The sequence below is a fragment of the Nannospalax galili genome, unplaced genomic scaffold, assembly GCF_000622305.1.
Source record: "Nannospalax galili isolate Female #2095 unplaced genomic scaffold, S.galili_v1.0 scaffold415, whole genome shotgun sequence".
Classification (NCBI taxonomy): domain Eukaryota; kingdom Metazoa; phylum Chordata; class Mammalia; order Rodentia; family Spalacidae; genus Nannospalax; species Nannospalax galili.
The window spans coordinates 1,838,072-1,854,586 of NW_008337494.1; the positions used below are offsets into that span (position 1 = coordinate 1,838,072).

A 16,515-nucleotide genomic window follows, 5' to 3' on the forward strand; every position below is an offset into this window, starting at 1 on the left:
GGCCAGCCTGGTCTACATAGTGAGTTCCAGGGCAGCTGGGGCTACAGGGAGACCCTGTCTCAAAAAGACCAAAAAAAAAAAATCATTATCCTCATTGTTTTGGATAGAGGAGCTCATTGATATCCCCAAGGCCTTGTAGCTAAGAAAATTCTAGAACTAGTTCTTACAGATAGATCTGCCAGGCTCCACAGGATAGTGGTCAAGGGATGAGCCATGGGGCTCTGGAATCTAGATTTGCACATTGACTACTTGATAGCATGACCTTGGAAGGATTCTTTAAACTCTTGTGCCTCGGTTTCCCAATATACAAGGCAGGAGTAATAGTAGTGCCCAACTAGGGTGGCTACAAAGACTGAGGTCTTAGCAGAGCTTCTGCAGACTGTATAAAGTATTTTTAGGCTCACCTAAAGGTCAGTGATTATTGTTCCTCTATACCGTGCTGCTCATCTGAGACTGGTTTAGAGCTCCCTCTCTGCTCTCTCTAACTGCTGACACTATTTTTGAAGAATACACTTTAAGAAATTATACTCTTATTCATAGGAATAAGCTTTAGTTCCTTTTGTTGTTGTTTGGTTTATGAGACAGGGTCTCATATAGTCCAACTTAGCTTCAAACTCAAACTTGTGTAGATAAGACTGACCTTGAACTCCTGAACTTCCTACCTCTGCCTCCTGAATGCTAAGATTACAGGTATGCACTACCACACCTGGTGTGTTTGATACAAAGTCTTATTATGTGGCTCTGGCTGTTCTGATATTCATTATGTAACCCAGGTTGGCCTCAAACTCACAGTAATGCTCTTGCCTCAGCCTCTCAGGTGCTGAAAGTACAGCTGTGAACAGTGTGTGTGTGTGTGTGTGTGTGTGTGTGTGTGTGTGTGTGTACATGCTCGCATGAGACTTAACCATTATTATGAGCAAAACCTAGTGTGCTTGTTAGTGCTTGCAAACTTGAAAGAAAAAATTAGACAAATCTGTGATGAGGGAGTCTCAACTGAGGGATTTCCCTTGTTAGACTGGCCTGTGGGCATGTCTGTGTTACATGTTCTTAATAGATAATTGGTACAGAAGGGCCCAGCCAACTGTGGGTGGTACTATCCCTTGGCAGGTGGGCCTGGGCTATATAAGAAAGGTCACTGAGCAAGCCAAGGGGAGCAAACCAGTAAGCAGATTTTCTCCATAATTTCTTCTTCTGTTCCTGCCTTCAGGTTCCTGCCTTGCATTCCTGCCCTAGCTTTCCTCAATGGTAGACTATAACCCATAAGCTAAAATAAACCTTTTTTTTTTTCCGAGTTGCTTTTGGTCTTGGTCTTTACCACAGTGACAGAAAAGCCAACTAGGATACCTAATTAATCTCATAAACAGCAGATTCTTTTGCTGGAATAGTGATTTTACAAGGGACATGTGTTTTAGTTAGTGGTTTCAAGATGTCAAAGTAGAATTCCGTTTGGTTGGGGGTCATTGTAGAAACTAAGAATGTTGTTTTGTTGAATGTGAGAAGTTTAATTCAAATGATCAGTGTAATCAATGCCAGGACCACAGCATTTCTCATTTGCTTCCTCTCTGATGTTTCTGCCAAGTTCCATCACAGTCCCAAGCTTTAGGCATGATTAGGTCTCGTTTGTGTCCTGCAGAAGTGAAGTCTGACAGTTGTATGGCATTTTCCATTTCTTCAACAGGACATTTCTTTTATTGGCCCCAAGTCTCTTCAATTATTGACCTAATCCTTCTGGAGAATTCTGAATCATGGTGAACTTAAAAGCTAGACCACCCCCCTCTACTCTCATGCACCCCTAGAAAGAGAAACTGAAGGACCCCTGCTTTTTACCTGGAAAGGTATAACCAGGTTGACGGCTTCTCCAACTCTGCGGATGTAAGTTTGTTTCAGGTGCCTTGGGATGCGAATCTTTGGTGGCTCTGAGCAAGGGCAGAGAAGCATAATTGTGCTATCAGTAAGTGTAACAGCATGATGCTCATGGTCCATCCTTGTGCTCACATGGCTAACACAATCTTAGATATTCTACTAATAGCATATTTGGGAAATTTGGTCCAAACTGTTTTCTTCAGATACAGATATCTTTTTTTAAGATGAATTTTTATCTTAGGTGTGTGTTTGCCTCATGTATGGATGTATGTGTACTACATGCACGCTGGTGCCTGTAGAGACCAGAAGAAGACATTAGATCCCCTGGAAATGGAGTTACTGACAGTTGTGAACCATGATGTGTGTGCTGGTCCTCTGCAAGAGCAGTATATACGCTTAACTGTTGAACATCATCTCACTAGTACCAAGTATAGATATCTTAATAATTTAGTAACTTGCTTTCTTGAAACTTTGTATTTTTATTGTTGCTATAGGCTTAGGGCAAGTTTTTAAGAAATTTCCTCTCAGGACCTTATACATATCTTCCATAGTTCCTAATAGTAAGAGTTTTTTTTTTTTTTTTTTTTTGAATGAACATTCCATGGAAAGTCTACAGGCTCAGCTTCAGTTGGCAGGACTGCTCATTCTTTCCCATCAGGGGAAAAATACAGCACCTGCTTTTTGATGACTCTGTTGGAGATTGATAGGAACATTTTCCCTGTGGCTGGAATGCATTATCAGCAGCCTTCACCCAATGTATGTTGATATTAATTAAGCACTACCATGGAGATACTAGAACATGCTGCTGAAGAGCCACCAGGATCAAGAAGTTAAAGGCTTGTGTAGGTGCTCAGAGATGTAGTGGGTCTCTTTTCCGTGAGTGTTTAGGATGGAGCAGACACTAGGCAAAATGCGCTCCATGAATAGTTTAAATCTCACAGCTGCCTTGTAAAGCAAGTGCTGCTTTACTTTAGTGAGGAAACAAGCATAGCAAGTTAAATAATTCCTGAGATCTCATACAGGATAGAACCTGGAGTTAGGCTCAAGTGCTTCAGCTTGAATTGGAGAGCTGTGGCTTTGAATGCCAGGTCAGACAATAGATCTGGTCTTAGTCTCCTCTTCCATAAGATGGAAATGACAGCAGCATGTTTCCTTTGAATTCATAGAGCTGGTAAGGGTAATTCCATGTAAATCCCTTAGCATAATAGCTGAGAGTAGTAAGTGCTCAATTAATTGCTATTACTGCTGCCATTGCTGGTTGGATTTTAGGGTGGGGAGGGAAGATGGAGATCCTCTAACTCCCTAATAGTACATATAAGGAAACATACCTAGTAAGGTCCCTTAAGAAATATGATGAGGGGGCTGGAGAGATGGCTCAGTGGCTGAGAGCACTGGTTGTTCTTGCAGAAGACCTGGGTTGGGTTCCCAGCACCCACATGGTGGCTAACAACCATCAGTTACTCCAGTTCCGGGGATTCAATGTCCTCTTGTGGCCTCCGTAGGCACTGTATGCATGGCTACACTTACACACATGAGGCAAAACACTCATACACATAAATAAAAATAAATAAGTCAAAAAGAAAAAAGAAGCAAAAAAGAAATATGCTGCTGCTGCTGCTGCTGTTATTGCTGGGACTGGAGAGCTGGTCTAGTGGTTAAGAGAGACCTTGCTCTTCTTGCAGAGGCCCAAAGTTCCATTCTGAGCATCCACATTTGACAGCTCACAACCAACTGCAACTCCAACTCCAGGGGAAATAATGCTCCCTCTTCTAGCCTCTGTGGGCATCCACATACATGCATGCGCACACACACACACACATACACACACACACACACACACAAACATGCACACATATATAAAAATAAAACAAATCTTAAAAAACAATAATGATAAGCCAGGTGTGCTGAAACATGCCCTTAGTCCCAGCACTTGGGAGGCAGAGGCAGGTGGATCTCTGTGAATTCAAGGCCAGCCTGGTCTACATAGTGAGTTCCAGACCAGCTGGAACTACAGGGAAACCCTGTCTCAAAAAGACCAAAATAAATAAATAATAAATAAATAAATAAATAATAAAAGATATACATACATGTATATATTGAAGGTTTGTTAGAAGGCAAGTGCTTTGTTAAGCAAGTAATTTATTTCATTTCCTAATCTCTTGGTAAGGTATTGTTATTGGTTTTATTTTTCAGTTGAAAAAACTAGAATTTAAGAAAAGCATGTCTCTTGCCCCAGGTCACAAAGCTAATAATTGGATTAAACCTATATAGGTATTTCTAGACTCTATTAAGAAAATGTACTTTACACTTTCTTTTATCCATTCCATATGTCCACCCATCCATCCACCAATTCATCTACCTATCTACCTACTCATCTGTCTGTACCTTCCCTAACTCAGTCCCAGAAGGTTTTAGGTAGTCATGAGTCTGTGCCAAAAGTTTGTCTTCATCCCAGATATCCAAACCTTCAGTCCAATATTCTTTCCCTTGGAATTGTGGTTCTCAAACTTTCTGATCCCAGTACTCCATTACAGTATTATTCTTTTTATAGACCTCGAGACACTTTTGTTTATGTGAGCTATAACTATTATCATGCTAAAATTAAAACTGAGGACTTACTGAAACATTTACTTACTCAAAAATGGTAGCTTAAATAACATTTCAATGAAGAGTAACCATCTTTTATATTAACAAATAATTAAGGTTGGTGAGTTGCATCATTTTATATTTGGACAAATCTCTTTAATGTCTGACTGAGTAGAGGACGGCTGGAGTCTCATCTTTCTTCCTTCAATCTACTGTGATGTGAATTGGCTGAAGCGTATGAGGACCATCTGGTTTCACACCTGGGAGGATTAGTGTCATAAGCTTTTCAGGCTATTGAGAACATTTATTTTTGATTCAACACTAAAACATGAGCTGTAGTTTCCTAAAGGTTAGCTGCAATGTAAAATCTGAAACTATTTCAGTGACTTTTTAAATACTTTGTGACATTAAAACTCAGCCTATCTTGTACTTTGAATTTAAAAAAAAATCTTTTTTTGAGACAAAGACTGCCTGTAGTTCAGATGGTCTAGAATTTGCTATGTAGACCAGGCTAGCCTTGATCTCACAGAAATCTGCCCGCTGCTACCTCTCAACTGTTGCCTTCTGAGGGATTAAATATGTGTGCCACTGTGCCCAGTGATAATATGTATATTGTTAATAGGGTCTTGCTGTGTTGCCAGGCTGGTCCTGGAACTCCTGGACTCAAGCAATCCTGCTGCATCATCCTCCCAAGTTGCTGGGACTATGAACATGTGGCACTATGACCACCTTCCATGCAAGATTTTTTTGACATTCATTGATCATTTGGCAGCTACTACTCTCCATTCAATTGTGTAGCTCTTCCAAGTGCTGCCATGTTTTAACATATAATACTTTATTGAACAGAATATTTTTAAATATTGAAAAGCTGTCAAATTCATGTGAGTAGATACTCGTTTTCCAAAATTCTATTTTTTTTCCTTGAAATCCAAATGTTTTCATTGGCAAGTTGAAAACAAATGCTGTAAATTGTATTCCTTAAAGTGACATGCTCATTCCATTCATTTTCCAGAAAAATATCTGCCAGAGGGCCAGCAAGATGGCTCAGTGGGTAAAAATGCTTGTTATATGAGCATGATGACCTGAGTTCAATCCTGTAACCCACATGGTGGAAGGAGAGAGCTGACTTCCAAAAGTTGGCCCCTAGTCAAGAAAAAAAATGGACTCGGGGACCAAGATTTAATACAGTTAATATTTGGTGTTTCATCAACAACACTATAATATAAAACTGGCCCTTCTATTTTAACTGTGAGCACATACTGTGAGGAAGGCAGGGTGGCTGCTGTAGTTCAGTGGCACTGTCTTGATTCATGCCAAGACACCAACAGTTTAATTTAGTTGCACTTTACACCATCAGAAGGTATCTATATTACTATGAAAATGGTTGTGACCTTGCAGACACACTTGGGCCTAGACTTCTGGGTAAGGATGATTGTATTGTTATAGCACACTCTGTCTCTCCAGTGTGAACAGGCAGCTCCACCAGAGTTGGCTCATAGAAAATGGTTGAGCCAGTGGTCTTCTGAGTACTGAACGATAGAAGCTGACCCCGCCCCCCCAAACTGCCTAAAAAGAACTATTGTATTGATTTTTAACTTCCAGGAAGCATTAATAAAATAACAAAGGAATGGCAGCAAAATAAATTTTGATAAAAGGATTTGTGTGTGTATATCTGTGCATATATTTTGTGTGTGTGTGTATGTGTGTGTGTGTGTACATGTTAGTGTGTATGCACATGCACAGGTCAACCTTGGGTGTCGTTTCTTGGGATGCTGTCCACCTTGGGTTTTTTTTGTTGCTGTTGCTTTGTTTGTTTGTTTGTTTTGAGACAGAATCTTACTGGCCGAGAGTGTCTGATTTGTCTAGAGTGGCTGGTCAGCCAGTCCCAAAGATCTGCCTATCTGCACACTGGGATTACAAATACACACCACCATGCCTGGCTTTTTAAATGTGGGGTTGGGGGATTGAACTCAGGCCCTTAAGTTTTCAGAACGAAAGCTTTACTTACTGAGGCATCTGCTGAGCCTGAGAAAGGAATTTAAAAAAGAAAAAGATTGGCGAGACGGCTCAGTGGTTAAGAGACTTGCTTCTCTTGTAGAGAACTGGGTTTCAGAGAGGGCCCTGGTTTGGTTTCCAGCACCCACATAGAGACTTACAAATAGCTGTAACTCCAGTTCCAAGATATCCAATGCCTTCTTCTGGACTCTTTGGGCACCAGGCAGGCAAATATAAAAAGTTACATATATATATATATATAATTGCTTTATGGCAAAAGCAAACAATAGGAAAGGGAGACTAAATTTGAGACCCTCATCACCTACCTACCTATGATTTCCTTCACAAGAATGGGCTGAGAATAGTACTTGGGCTCACTGGCCCCAGCTGCATTAATAGCTTTGACACGTACAAAGATCTTGGCATCCGTGGGCAGACCTGTGATGGTGAACTTGGTCTTGTCGATCAGATCTGTGTTTGCAACTACCCAGTCTTCAGCTAAAATCCATACAAAAGAAAGGAAGCAGGAACAGTGGTTAGAGAGAAAGTAATCATCCTGGTCACCACAATCAACTCCAACTTAGCATTTTACTTATAATTAAACCATGAGAAAGAATATAATTGTGTTCTGGACTCAGGTTACATGTATTTAAATACCTGGGGAAAAAGTTTCCAAAATGGCTAGCATAAACAATAGGAAAAATTAACTATTAGAGCTTGTTATTTCTGGGGGTGGAAAAACCTCTTTAAAGATTAAAGTGTCTCGAATTATTGGGAACTTGAGAAGTGAACTATTCCCAAGAATTTTGTAGCAGTTTTCTTCCAACTTGGTTTCACAATGATTGATATAATCATCTCATTTGGGCATCCGTATAATTAAAATTCAGAAAGACAGGAAATTGCCTGCATCCTTTACAGTCATGTGACCTCTGTTCTATCTCAGCTGGCTAATTCTTGTGAGACACGAATGTAAGCATAAAGGATCTGATCATATTTGCTTGAATTCATGAAGAAAAGCCAGTTATATTTAAGAGAAAACAAGACTCCTGGGGTGATACATCATGAGGTATACAATCCTTTCCTCTCCACCAAAAATCTGATTTTCTTTTTAAGCATTTGGTAGCTTTGTCTACACTCTACAATATCAAAAGACTTTAAATCCAGTGCTTTACAAGTGTTTCAGCTTCTAAAAGGCAGAAATGCCCACTGGAAAAAGAGAAGGCTTGAATCCCAAAGATAAAGTCGCCCCCTTTCCCCTTAACTGTGTGGAGGTGGTGGGGTACTCCATGTGAGGTCATGGAACATTCCCAGAAATAGAGTAAGAACATTGGAGAGCTTCCCAGAATACTTTACCTGGTAGATCATACGCAGCCTCCCCATTTTCATTAGACTGTTTTGCTGATGTACCTTTGAGAATCCGTCATTAAAATTAATTAAAGACACCCACTCTCACACCAGAAGAATATCGTATCAGTAGTCAGCATTCTCTGTTAGTAAAGTATGCAAAGTAGGCAAAGAGACTTGTCTTCAGAGCAGTGACGCAAGAGACCAAACATGTTAAAGGGGGGGTCTCCAGAGAGGCGCAGCCTGTTCTGTACAGTCTGTGGGTTTTGTCTGCAGGCACCTGCCCCAGAGAAGAAACGGGCTAAGAGGGGAAAGGAGGCCAGGACACCTCCAGAGGTGGGAAGATGAGCTACAGAAGAACAAAGTAAGACCTTGAAGGAAAAGGAGGAGTCGTCTTGGGGTGCACAGAGGGCAGCACCTGTTCCCCCAGCTGTAGACTGGGAGGGTCCTGTCCAGTCCCCAGGTTCTCCCGTGGTGGGGTTCCCTCATCACAATCCGGGAGCGCTGTCTTACAGGGCTCAGCTGCGTCTTCCCGAGCTCTGAGTAGAAATGAAGTCAGCCTCAAGAGCTCAGGAAGAAGCCCTGGTTACCATGACAATGAGCTCTGTATCAAGAACACAAACAGCATGGCCAGATGCCCTCATTCCACTGAAAGGCTCACAGGATGGTTTTGGGCAAGTCCTATGGGTTTGGAATGATGCACTTTTCTTGGTACCAAGAAGACAAGCTGGGGGCAAGGAGTTCAGAGTGGCTGCCCCTGAAAGCCTTGGCCTCCTTCCCTCTTCTCCAACCCTACCAGGAGGATAAAAGAGGTCTTATATCCTGATAGCCGAGAGGGCATACAGATGATAAAAATTGCTTATGACTTTGAAAAAAGATGCATCTTTTCATCAGATGGCCTGTTTGATAGCTATTATGTTATATTCATAGTCAAGAGGCAATGGATGGGAAAGTTAAAATAGATGAAAAAATACAAAAGAACAAAGAATGGGTAAAGGAGAAAATTTCAAGAGAAAACAAGATGAAAAAGATGGGAGGGGAGCAAAAATAACCCATCTCTTCACACTTGAGCTACTTTAACGGAGGGAATCGGGCTGAGAACGAGGCCTGAGGGGGAGGGGAGTGAATGTGCTGCAATCTGTTTAATCCTCGAGGTGAAATTTTAAGGAAAGAATGAACTAGAGTGAAGGAAAGAAACAAGAATAAAATGCTACAGGCATTAGAAATAAAAACAAACCAAGAGAAAGGCAGAAAAAAAATCACACAACCTTATATAACAACGATTCCTTTTACAGAGTAAACCTGACACATCTAAAAGCATTAAACACTTCAGAAAATTAGTCTAGAGTACAGCAGCCATTAAAAGAGTGAAGAAAAAGGCAGCCATGTTTAGAAAACAAGAAAAGACTGCTAGGAGAGAGAAACGCGTTATGAAAGAACTTCCATAGAAAGCTAATTCCAACATGTTATGTGACAAAAGATATACATAATGACTGTGTACATATACATATGTATATCTTATATACATATATATCTACACAGACCACACGCAAAATTATGTAAAATACACTCCGTTGTATTTTATCTAAGGTGGGTAACATCAAAATGACAGCCATCTATCATTTTGCTGTATCTTCTTACTTTTTAAACCTATCAGAAAGAAAAGAGTAAAGAATTTGCTCTGTTTCATACATACACAAGAGTTCATGCACAACAGCAGCATCATCACATATAAGATGAGGAAGTTCTGCTGTCTGGGTCATGTGAAAAACAGAGTGGGGTACTCAGGACCGTGGAATAGGTATACACCATATCCTGAAATGCTGAAGAATTTTCTTGTTGGATTAGTTACAATCCAACCCCACTTGCCATGTTAACCCTGGGCTTTTCTTTTAACATCCCCACTGGTTTGGATCAAGGGCTTTCTGAAGTTTGCAAAAATAGGCATAGTAAGTGGAGTATGGTGTGAAAGAAAGTCAGTGACACAGGGACACTTCATCCCCATCTCCTCTTCTTCCTTCCGAGCAGCAGGTGCCCCAGTGCAGGGCCTGGGCTTTCTCAGCAGTTTTCTCCTCATAAGGACTTCTTCTTCCACAGCGCTCTTCCTCCAGGGAAGGCCCGTTTGGGTTTATATGATTGATTCCCAATGTGCTGTTGATTCTTTCCTTCATGTTGAGTTTCAGTGTTAAAGTTTGGGGTTCAAAGAGTGACCTTAGAGGTTAGGTCTGTTTTTGGAATGTGAGTAAATGTCCCTGGATGACTGTTTACGCTTACCATCAGCCAGAGAGGAATCTGAGTCCAGATGTGGGGCAGTCTCAGTTCTATTCATCTGTTATTCTCCCTTTCTTCCTTCCTCCCTCCTTTCCTTTCTTCCTCTTTTTTGCTTTCCTCTTTTCTTTTCTCTTCTTTCCTTTCCTTTTCAGGTTGGGGATTGAACCCAGGGCCTATCACACAGTAGGCAAGTGCTCTACCACTGAGCTACACCCTTCCAAGCCATAATTCGCCCATTTTCAAATGACATTCCTTTCTAGTTAGAACATCAAGAAACCCAGCAGACAACGAGTGTCACTTCTTTTTGGTTTCTTGTGGCATTTTCTCTTTTTCTATTACTTGAATCAATGATTTGGGGGGAAGGCTTTTTTGGATGGTAAAACCTCCAAAATTTAATTTTCATATGTGTAAGACTTAAGATCATGTTGAATAAATCTCTGGTGCTCTCTGGGATTTAATCCTTTAATGTTTAATTTAATCCTTATTGTTTCCTTAAAATTAAGAGTTATTCTTGATTCTCCTCCTCCTTGAGACAGGAGATGCTCATTAGATGGTCAAATGTATACTCATTCCACCACGCTTCCCCTAAGTAAACTTTCACTTCTCTGTGGCTCGCTGCAGTAGCTTCTACTTCCAGAAATAGAAGTTCCTAAAGTTTTGCCGAAGGCCTAGTCTCCTGGTGTTGCCCAGTCTTAGAGCCTAATTAAGATATTTTTGAGATCTCAATTTATTAACACTAACTACTGAAGCAAATCTACATTTACCTACATCTCAGAAAGATGACCTTTGACTTAGTCTTGCTTACAGTAAGAAAGTGATGGCTTCCCGACAAAGGCAAAAGAAAGCAAGGCATATCTCACCTAGGGATGACGGTATTCACTGTAACATCTACTTGTACTTACTTCCTTCAAAGCAATACTCTAGCACATAGCCATCTAAACCTGCTGCACCGATCTGGTCTGGGGGCCTCCACTTCATTGTCACAGACGAGTCAGTAACAGAGTCAACAGCCAGAAGCGTAGGAGGGCTGGTTACAGCTGAACAGAGGAGAGGCAGAGAAAGAAGAAACCGCTCACTACAGAGCTATGGCACAGGACCTGAGATAAAATGAACTGATCACAACTAAAAGTAGATTCGGAAGCTCCACATCTTGTCACAATTCAACAGAATCCCCTGGAGTGTGCTGTAAGGAATAGAGCTGATTCCCATGCGAATCATGGAAAGGCTGCTATATTTTTTTCTCCAGTTTGGGAAGTTTGTGAGAGGGGCTGGAAGACCAAAGGCAGTTGGAGAAGTCAAGTTTTATGATCTCATGATCTAGAATAACATTTCCACAGCCCTGTAAATTTACATATATATATAAATATACATATTATATATTTTTTTTATTTTTTTATTTTATGTGTATGAGTGTATTGCTGGCTTGTGTGTAAGTGCACCCGTGTCGTACAATGCCTGTGGAGGTCAGAAGAGGGCGTTGGATCCCCTGGAACTGGAGTTAGGGATGATTGTTAGCCACCATGTGGGTACTGGGAATCAAACCCGGGTCCTCTCCAAGAGCAGCCAGTGCTCTTAACTGCTGACACATCTCTCTAGTCCCTAAAACAAACTCTTATACTAAATTTCCTATCTATTGAAAAATTACTCAAATACAATAAAATAGGGGAAACATCTGTTTCTTTGTCCTTTTTTTTTGGTTTAATAGATAACATTTAAGATTCAATTATAAAGCAAAGAGACTAATTTCCAAGTGTAGTTTGGTTTTAGTTGTACAGCAGTGTTACATCCTGGTCTATGACACCTTGGGAAGGACGTATGGAGAGCAGTCATATGCCGATGGACTCAGCTTCATGTTTATAGCTGGGAGTGGTGATGGGAGCTACCCACAGCTGTCACTGGAATTCTGGAAATGAATTCCAAGGCTTACATGATGAAGCTGTTCCCCTCTTTCAAAGTTAGTTTTCAATTTCTTATAAAATCATCCTTAACTGTGTCTAGTCTTCTGCCCACCCAACACTCTAAGAAGCTTCCAGCCCCATTCCAGTTAGAAGTCAGAAGGAAAGCAGTCATGATCTGGGGCAGCAAAGACATGTTGACTTACCCAAAGGAACAAAGGGCTTGGAGGGCATACTGGGCTTGGAGATGCCGATGGCATTGACGGCGAAGATGCGAACCTCGTAGGCGACACCTTCAATCATCTTCTTGGGCTCAAAAGTTGTTTCTTTGCAGAGATCAAAATTCAGCCTCATCCACCTAGAGCTTTGTTTCTTCTTCCTCTCAATGAAGTATCCTGCAGGTACACAGAGTGGAAACTGAGGGGGTTTTCCTTGCTCTCCAAAGTTAAACTGTCTTAGAAAGCAGTTCTTAAAAATTTGCATGTTCTCAGGAGACTAAGAGAAAAAGTCATAGGCGTGTAGATTTTATCCACCTTATTCTATCAGTTCTTAGAGATGAGAGAATACATACGATAAACACCATAAGGTAAAGATAAAAATAGAATAATGAGACTAAGGAAAAAGTTATACTGGGTAAAGAAGAGACATGAATCATAGACTTCTAGCAACCTAGTCATTGTGTTGTGCAATCTAGTCATAGCCAAGAGTCCAGGAGGTCCCAGCAATGGACACAAGATGGAAAAAATGATCAGTTTGGTGAATCTCATTATCATCTATAGAAAAAAATTCTGTGCCATTGGGGAGGCAAATTCTTCTAAGAATTTAATGCTAAAAGAAATTCCTTCAGGGGTAGAGAGACAGCTCAGTGGTTATGAGCACTGGCTGCTCTTGCAGAGGACCTGGGTTTGGTTACTAATAGTCACACAGTGACTAATAGCTATCTGTAACTCCATTTCTAGGGGATCTGATCCCTTTTTGGCCTCCATGGGCATTGCACACATGTAGTGTACTTACATACATACACTCATAAAATTAAAATAAAATAAAAAAATATTAAAAGACGTTCTTCTAGCCAGGCGTGGTGGTGCACGCCTTTAATCCCAGCACTCGGGAGGCAGAGGCAGGCATGAGTTCAAGGCCAGCCTGGTCTACATAGCAAGTTCCAGGACAGCTGGCGCTACAGGGAGACACTGTCTCAAAAAGACCAAAAAAAAAAGTTCTGTGGCATAACCCTGTGATACTAGACATTTACTCACCAAAGCAGTATAAGCTAGACTTGCAGTTGTTTCAAAATTAGCTACTGAATACAAATAGCAAACAAACAAAAAGAACAGGCAGTCAGAAGATACTCATCAGATCCATTTAAATCTCAAGGAATTGCAGAACACCCTAATATATATTTCAACTTCAATAGACATTTAAAGTCATAGCATAATAAGCCACTGTGTCATCCACCTTTTCCTTCTTGGAAGTACTGAGAATTGAATCCAGAGCCCCCTGCATGTTAGGTCAGGACTCTTATCAGCCCACCAGGCTTTCTTCTAAATGCAATTTTCAGAATGTATTCTGTTCTAATACGTATTAAGAGGACATCAACGCAACATGGACAAGTCTCATGTAAGGTCAAGTTGACAAAATCCCAACATAGACATGGAAAAGTGGGTAAAAAACCCCAACCCTATGTGAGGAATTACTGGTGACTGATGATTGCTGGGAAGGGGGGATTCATTTAAGGGTTAGACTCTTAGTAGGTTGACCAGGATCCAGTGGATAAACCCATACAGAAGGCCATTTGGGGATATATATATAATATGATCAATATATATTGTATGAAATTCATCCACAACAAAAGAAAATGTCAATGGCAGTAACACGGGCTGATCAGTATGTGATTACCTAAGATTGGAGATCCTCCATCATAGACAGGAGGCTCCCAGTTCATAATGCACCAGTCATCTCCTACTTCTGTTACATTTGGTGCCACTGGAGGATCAGGGATGTCTGTAACAGATAAAACATAGCAGAAAATAAAACAAAAAGGATAAAGGAAAAATGTTAATAATAAAATATGTTGTATGGTGATAATCATAGAAACTGTTACTCAGAGTGTTTTTATTATGAAAGGCATCTGGTAATTAACTTTGACAGAATGTTACACTCAATATGGGGTAAGGGAAGGAGAACTCAATGAAAATAAACATAATGATGTCTACAAATCCTTTAAAATGGTGTCACAGAAGATACGTTCCCCATGGAACCCAGTCTCTTGTTCTTTAGTCTGAAAATGGAAGCAAGAAATTAACACCTAAATGTTGGATGTGATTGTTGTTTTTAACTACAAAAAGAACTTCCAGCAGAATGGAAGCAAGGACTAATTATTGTCAATTTTTACATCAAGTAGAAGATTCAAGAGTTGACTGGTAGAATTGGCAAGACACTGCATCTTATGGTTCAGATCCTGATGAAATGACTAAGTTTTGGCCAATTTGAAATACATCTCTTGAGAGAAAGCTACTAGAGCCTGAAATACCAACAGTCAGCTAATTTCATTTTATTTCAGGCTTAGAAAAAAATGTATTTCAATAGTGAGCTAAGGACCAAAGCAGATGGTTATCTTTCCTTTACAATGATGATGAGGCACGAAATCACTTGGCAGTTGTTTCCGTGGTCTTTAAAGGGTACCCAAAGGGATGATAACTTTGCTGGGATAAAGATTAACGACTCCAAATGGCTGACCCTAGCTATACAATTCCTCCAGTGAGAAGTCTTATAGACAAGAAAACAGATAAGAAGAGAAAACAGTAAAGCAAAGGGGAAACGGCAAAGGTAGATAAAGAGATGCTGATTTAGTGAATACAGCCATCTTGTGCTTGTCTCCTGGCAGCTTGTTTCTGGAGGCTTGGTCCCCTGGAGAACTTACCCACAACTTTAATCTTGATGCTTGCATGTGCTTCTCCAGCTTCGTTTTTCAGATTTATGTTGTACACACCAGAGTCATCTCTTTCAGCCACATCAATGACCAGAGTGCTGCTGTCAGGGTAAGACTCTGCCCTTATCCGACCACTGCCCTCCATAATAGCCTGACAAAGAAGAAGCAAAGCTGGCATTACATGCCCAGCAACAAAAGCTACCGCAGAGAGCTTGAGAACCTCAGCCAGACAGGGTGCTAAGCCTGAAACGCACTTTCTCAGGTTAATCCTACCCAGCTCTACTTACCCCATTTACACAAGAGGAAACCAAGACTGAATGTGATCAACCCACAGAAAGCTAGGGCTTGATTCCAAAGTCCGTTAACTACCAGCTCTCCCAAGAGAAAGCTGGAGGACTGAAACACAAACATAGACGATGTCCCTTGAGGACAGGAGCCTCTTTGTGTGTGAAATTAGAAATATCCCATCGCGTATCAGAAACTCATGATTTTCATTTGCATAAATGCCTTGAAAATTTGAAAACACTGAAACATTCTTCTGCTCAAGTTGTTTAATATTGCTTCCATGTCTAAGGGCATGGAAAAATGACATAAAATAGACAGACTTTGGACTAATGACTTGTAATTAACCTTGACAAACTCACTGAACCATGTGCTCTTGTGACCTGGGCACTTGGGATCCTCAATTTGCTGCTCAAACCCAAAATAGTGAATGAATGTGGGTATGCCTGGCAACTACCATATCAAAGCTTTGAAAGGCAGCACACATCTTCACTGAAAACAATGAAGACTGAGAAGAGTTACTTGATATTGTGTTTATGAGATGTTTTAGGCCTAAGGATGAACGAGAAAGATTGTCTGATAAGGGTGGCTCTAAGTTTGTAGTTGCCCAAAACTGATGCTGGAGAAATGATTTTGAATAAAAAGTATGAGTGAGGCCTGACTCCACAGCAGTTTGAAGAGACATCTGGGGGACTGGGTAATCTCTGAGTTCAGGGCCACTCTTAAAAATTAAAGCTAAGAGTCAGGCTGTTTTCTTAAGGTAATTGTAATGTGTCATGGTAATGCCGCTGACAACTAATTCTCAGTGTGCAGAGAGAAGTTGAGTCTTCTATTCTTTTACTTCCTTCTATCTTTAAAGATTTCTTCCTTAAACCTGAAACTAAGTAACTTTATACTTCTTTGTTCCCATGTCATATTTTCTATATGACAAAAGAGCAACTATACAAAGAGGAAAATCAGAGCATATCAGGGTAATTTAGAAGGTGGATAATTTGACAGTAACTATTAAATTAGCCCTCTACTTTGGTGCCTGCATTTGGACTCTTAAGTCAGAAACACATGACTGTGACAACAGTAAGAAAACCTGGGTGAGTGTGGTCTTTCTCTCTTGTGATAAGAACACTTGGGGCGGGGGGGGGGCGTAGAGGCAGGAGGATGGGAGCTGGAGGAGAAGCCAGGCTACAAAGCAAATGCAAGGCCAGCCTCAGCTATAGAATGTGCTCTTGTCTCAGGAAATCAAAGGTTGGGGATGTAGTTCAATGTTAAATCTTAAGCACCACAACAGAACAAAACAAAACCCAACAGCAACAGCAGCAACAAAATACCTGAAATAATTCAGTAATTCTTGTA

General features: G+C 40.7%; 1 protein-coding gene across 6 annotated transcripts in view; it reads right to left on the reverse strand.

Annotated features, from left to right (window-relative positions):
- Positions 1 to 16,515, reverse strand: part of Mybpc1 (myosin binding protein C, slow type) — a 99,501-nt gene that overhangs the window by 16,727 nt on the left and 66,259 nt on the right. For 5 of the 6 annotated variants that reach the window (XR_607252.2, XM_008832622.1, XM_008832620.1 and 2 more), the window contains 6 exons: positions 14,875 to 15,034; positions 13,851 to 13,955; positions 12,161 to 12,349; positions 10,962 to 11,096; positions 6,775 to 6,942; positions 1,828 to 1,916 (listed from right to left, as the gene is read on the reverse strand). Coding sequence is in view for 5 of the 6 variants with exons in the window: in XM_008832622.1 (XP_008830844.1) it covers positions 1,828 to 1,916; positions 6,775 to 6,942; positions 10,962 to 11,096; positions 12,161 to 12,349; positions 13,851 to 13,955; positions 14,875 to 15,034 (846 nt within the window). In the remaining variant the exon portion in view is untranslated. Of the gene's footprint in view, positions 1 to 1,827; positions 1,917 to 6,774; positions 6,943 to 7,797; positions 7,852 to 10,961; positions 11,097 to 12,160; positions 12,350 to 13,850; positions 13,956 to 14,874; positions 15,035 to 16,515 lie in introns of all 6 variants that reach the window. The other variant, XM_017798031.1, reaches the window with a different exon arrangement.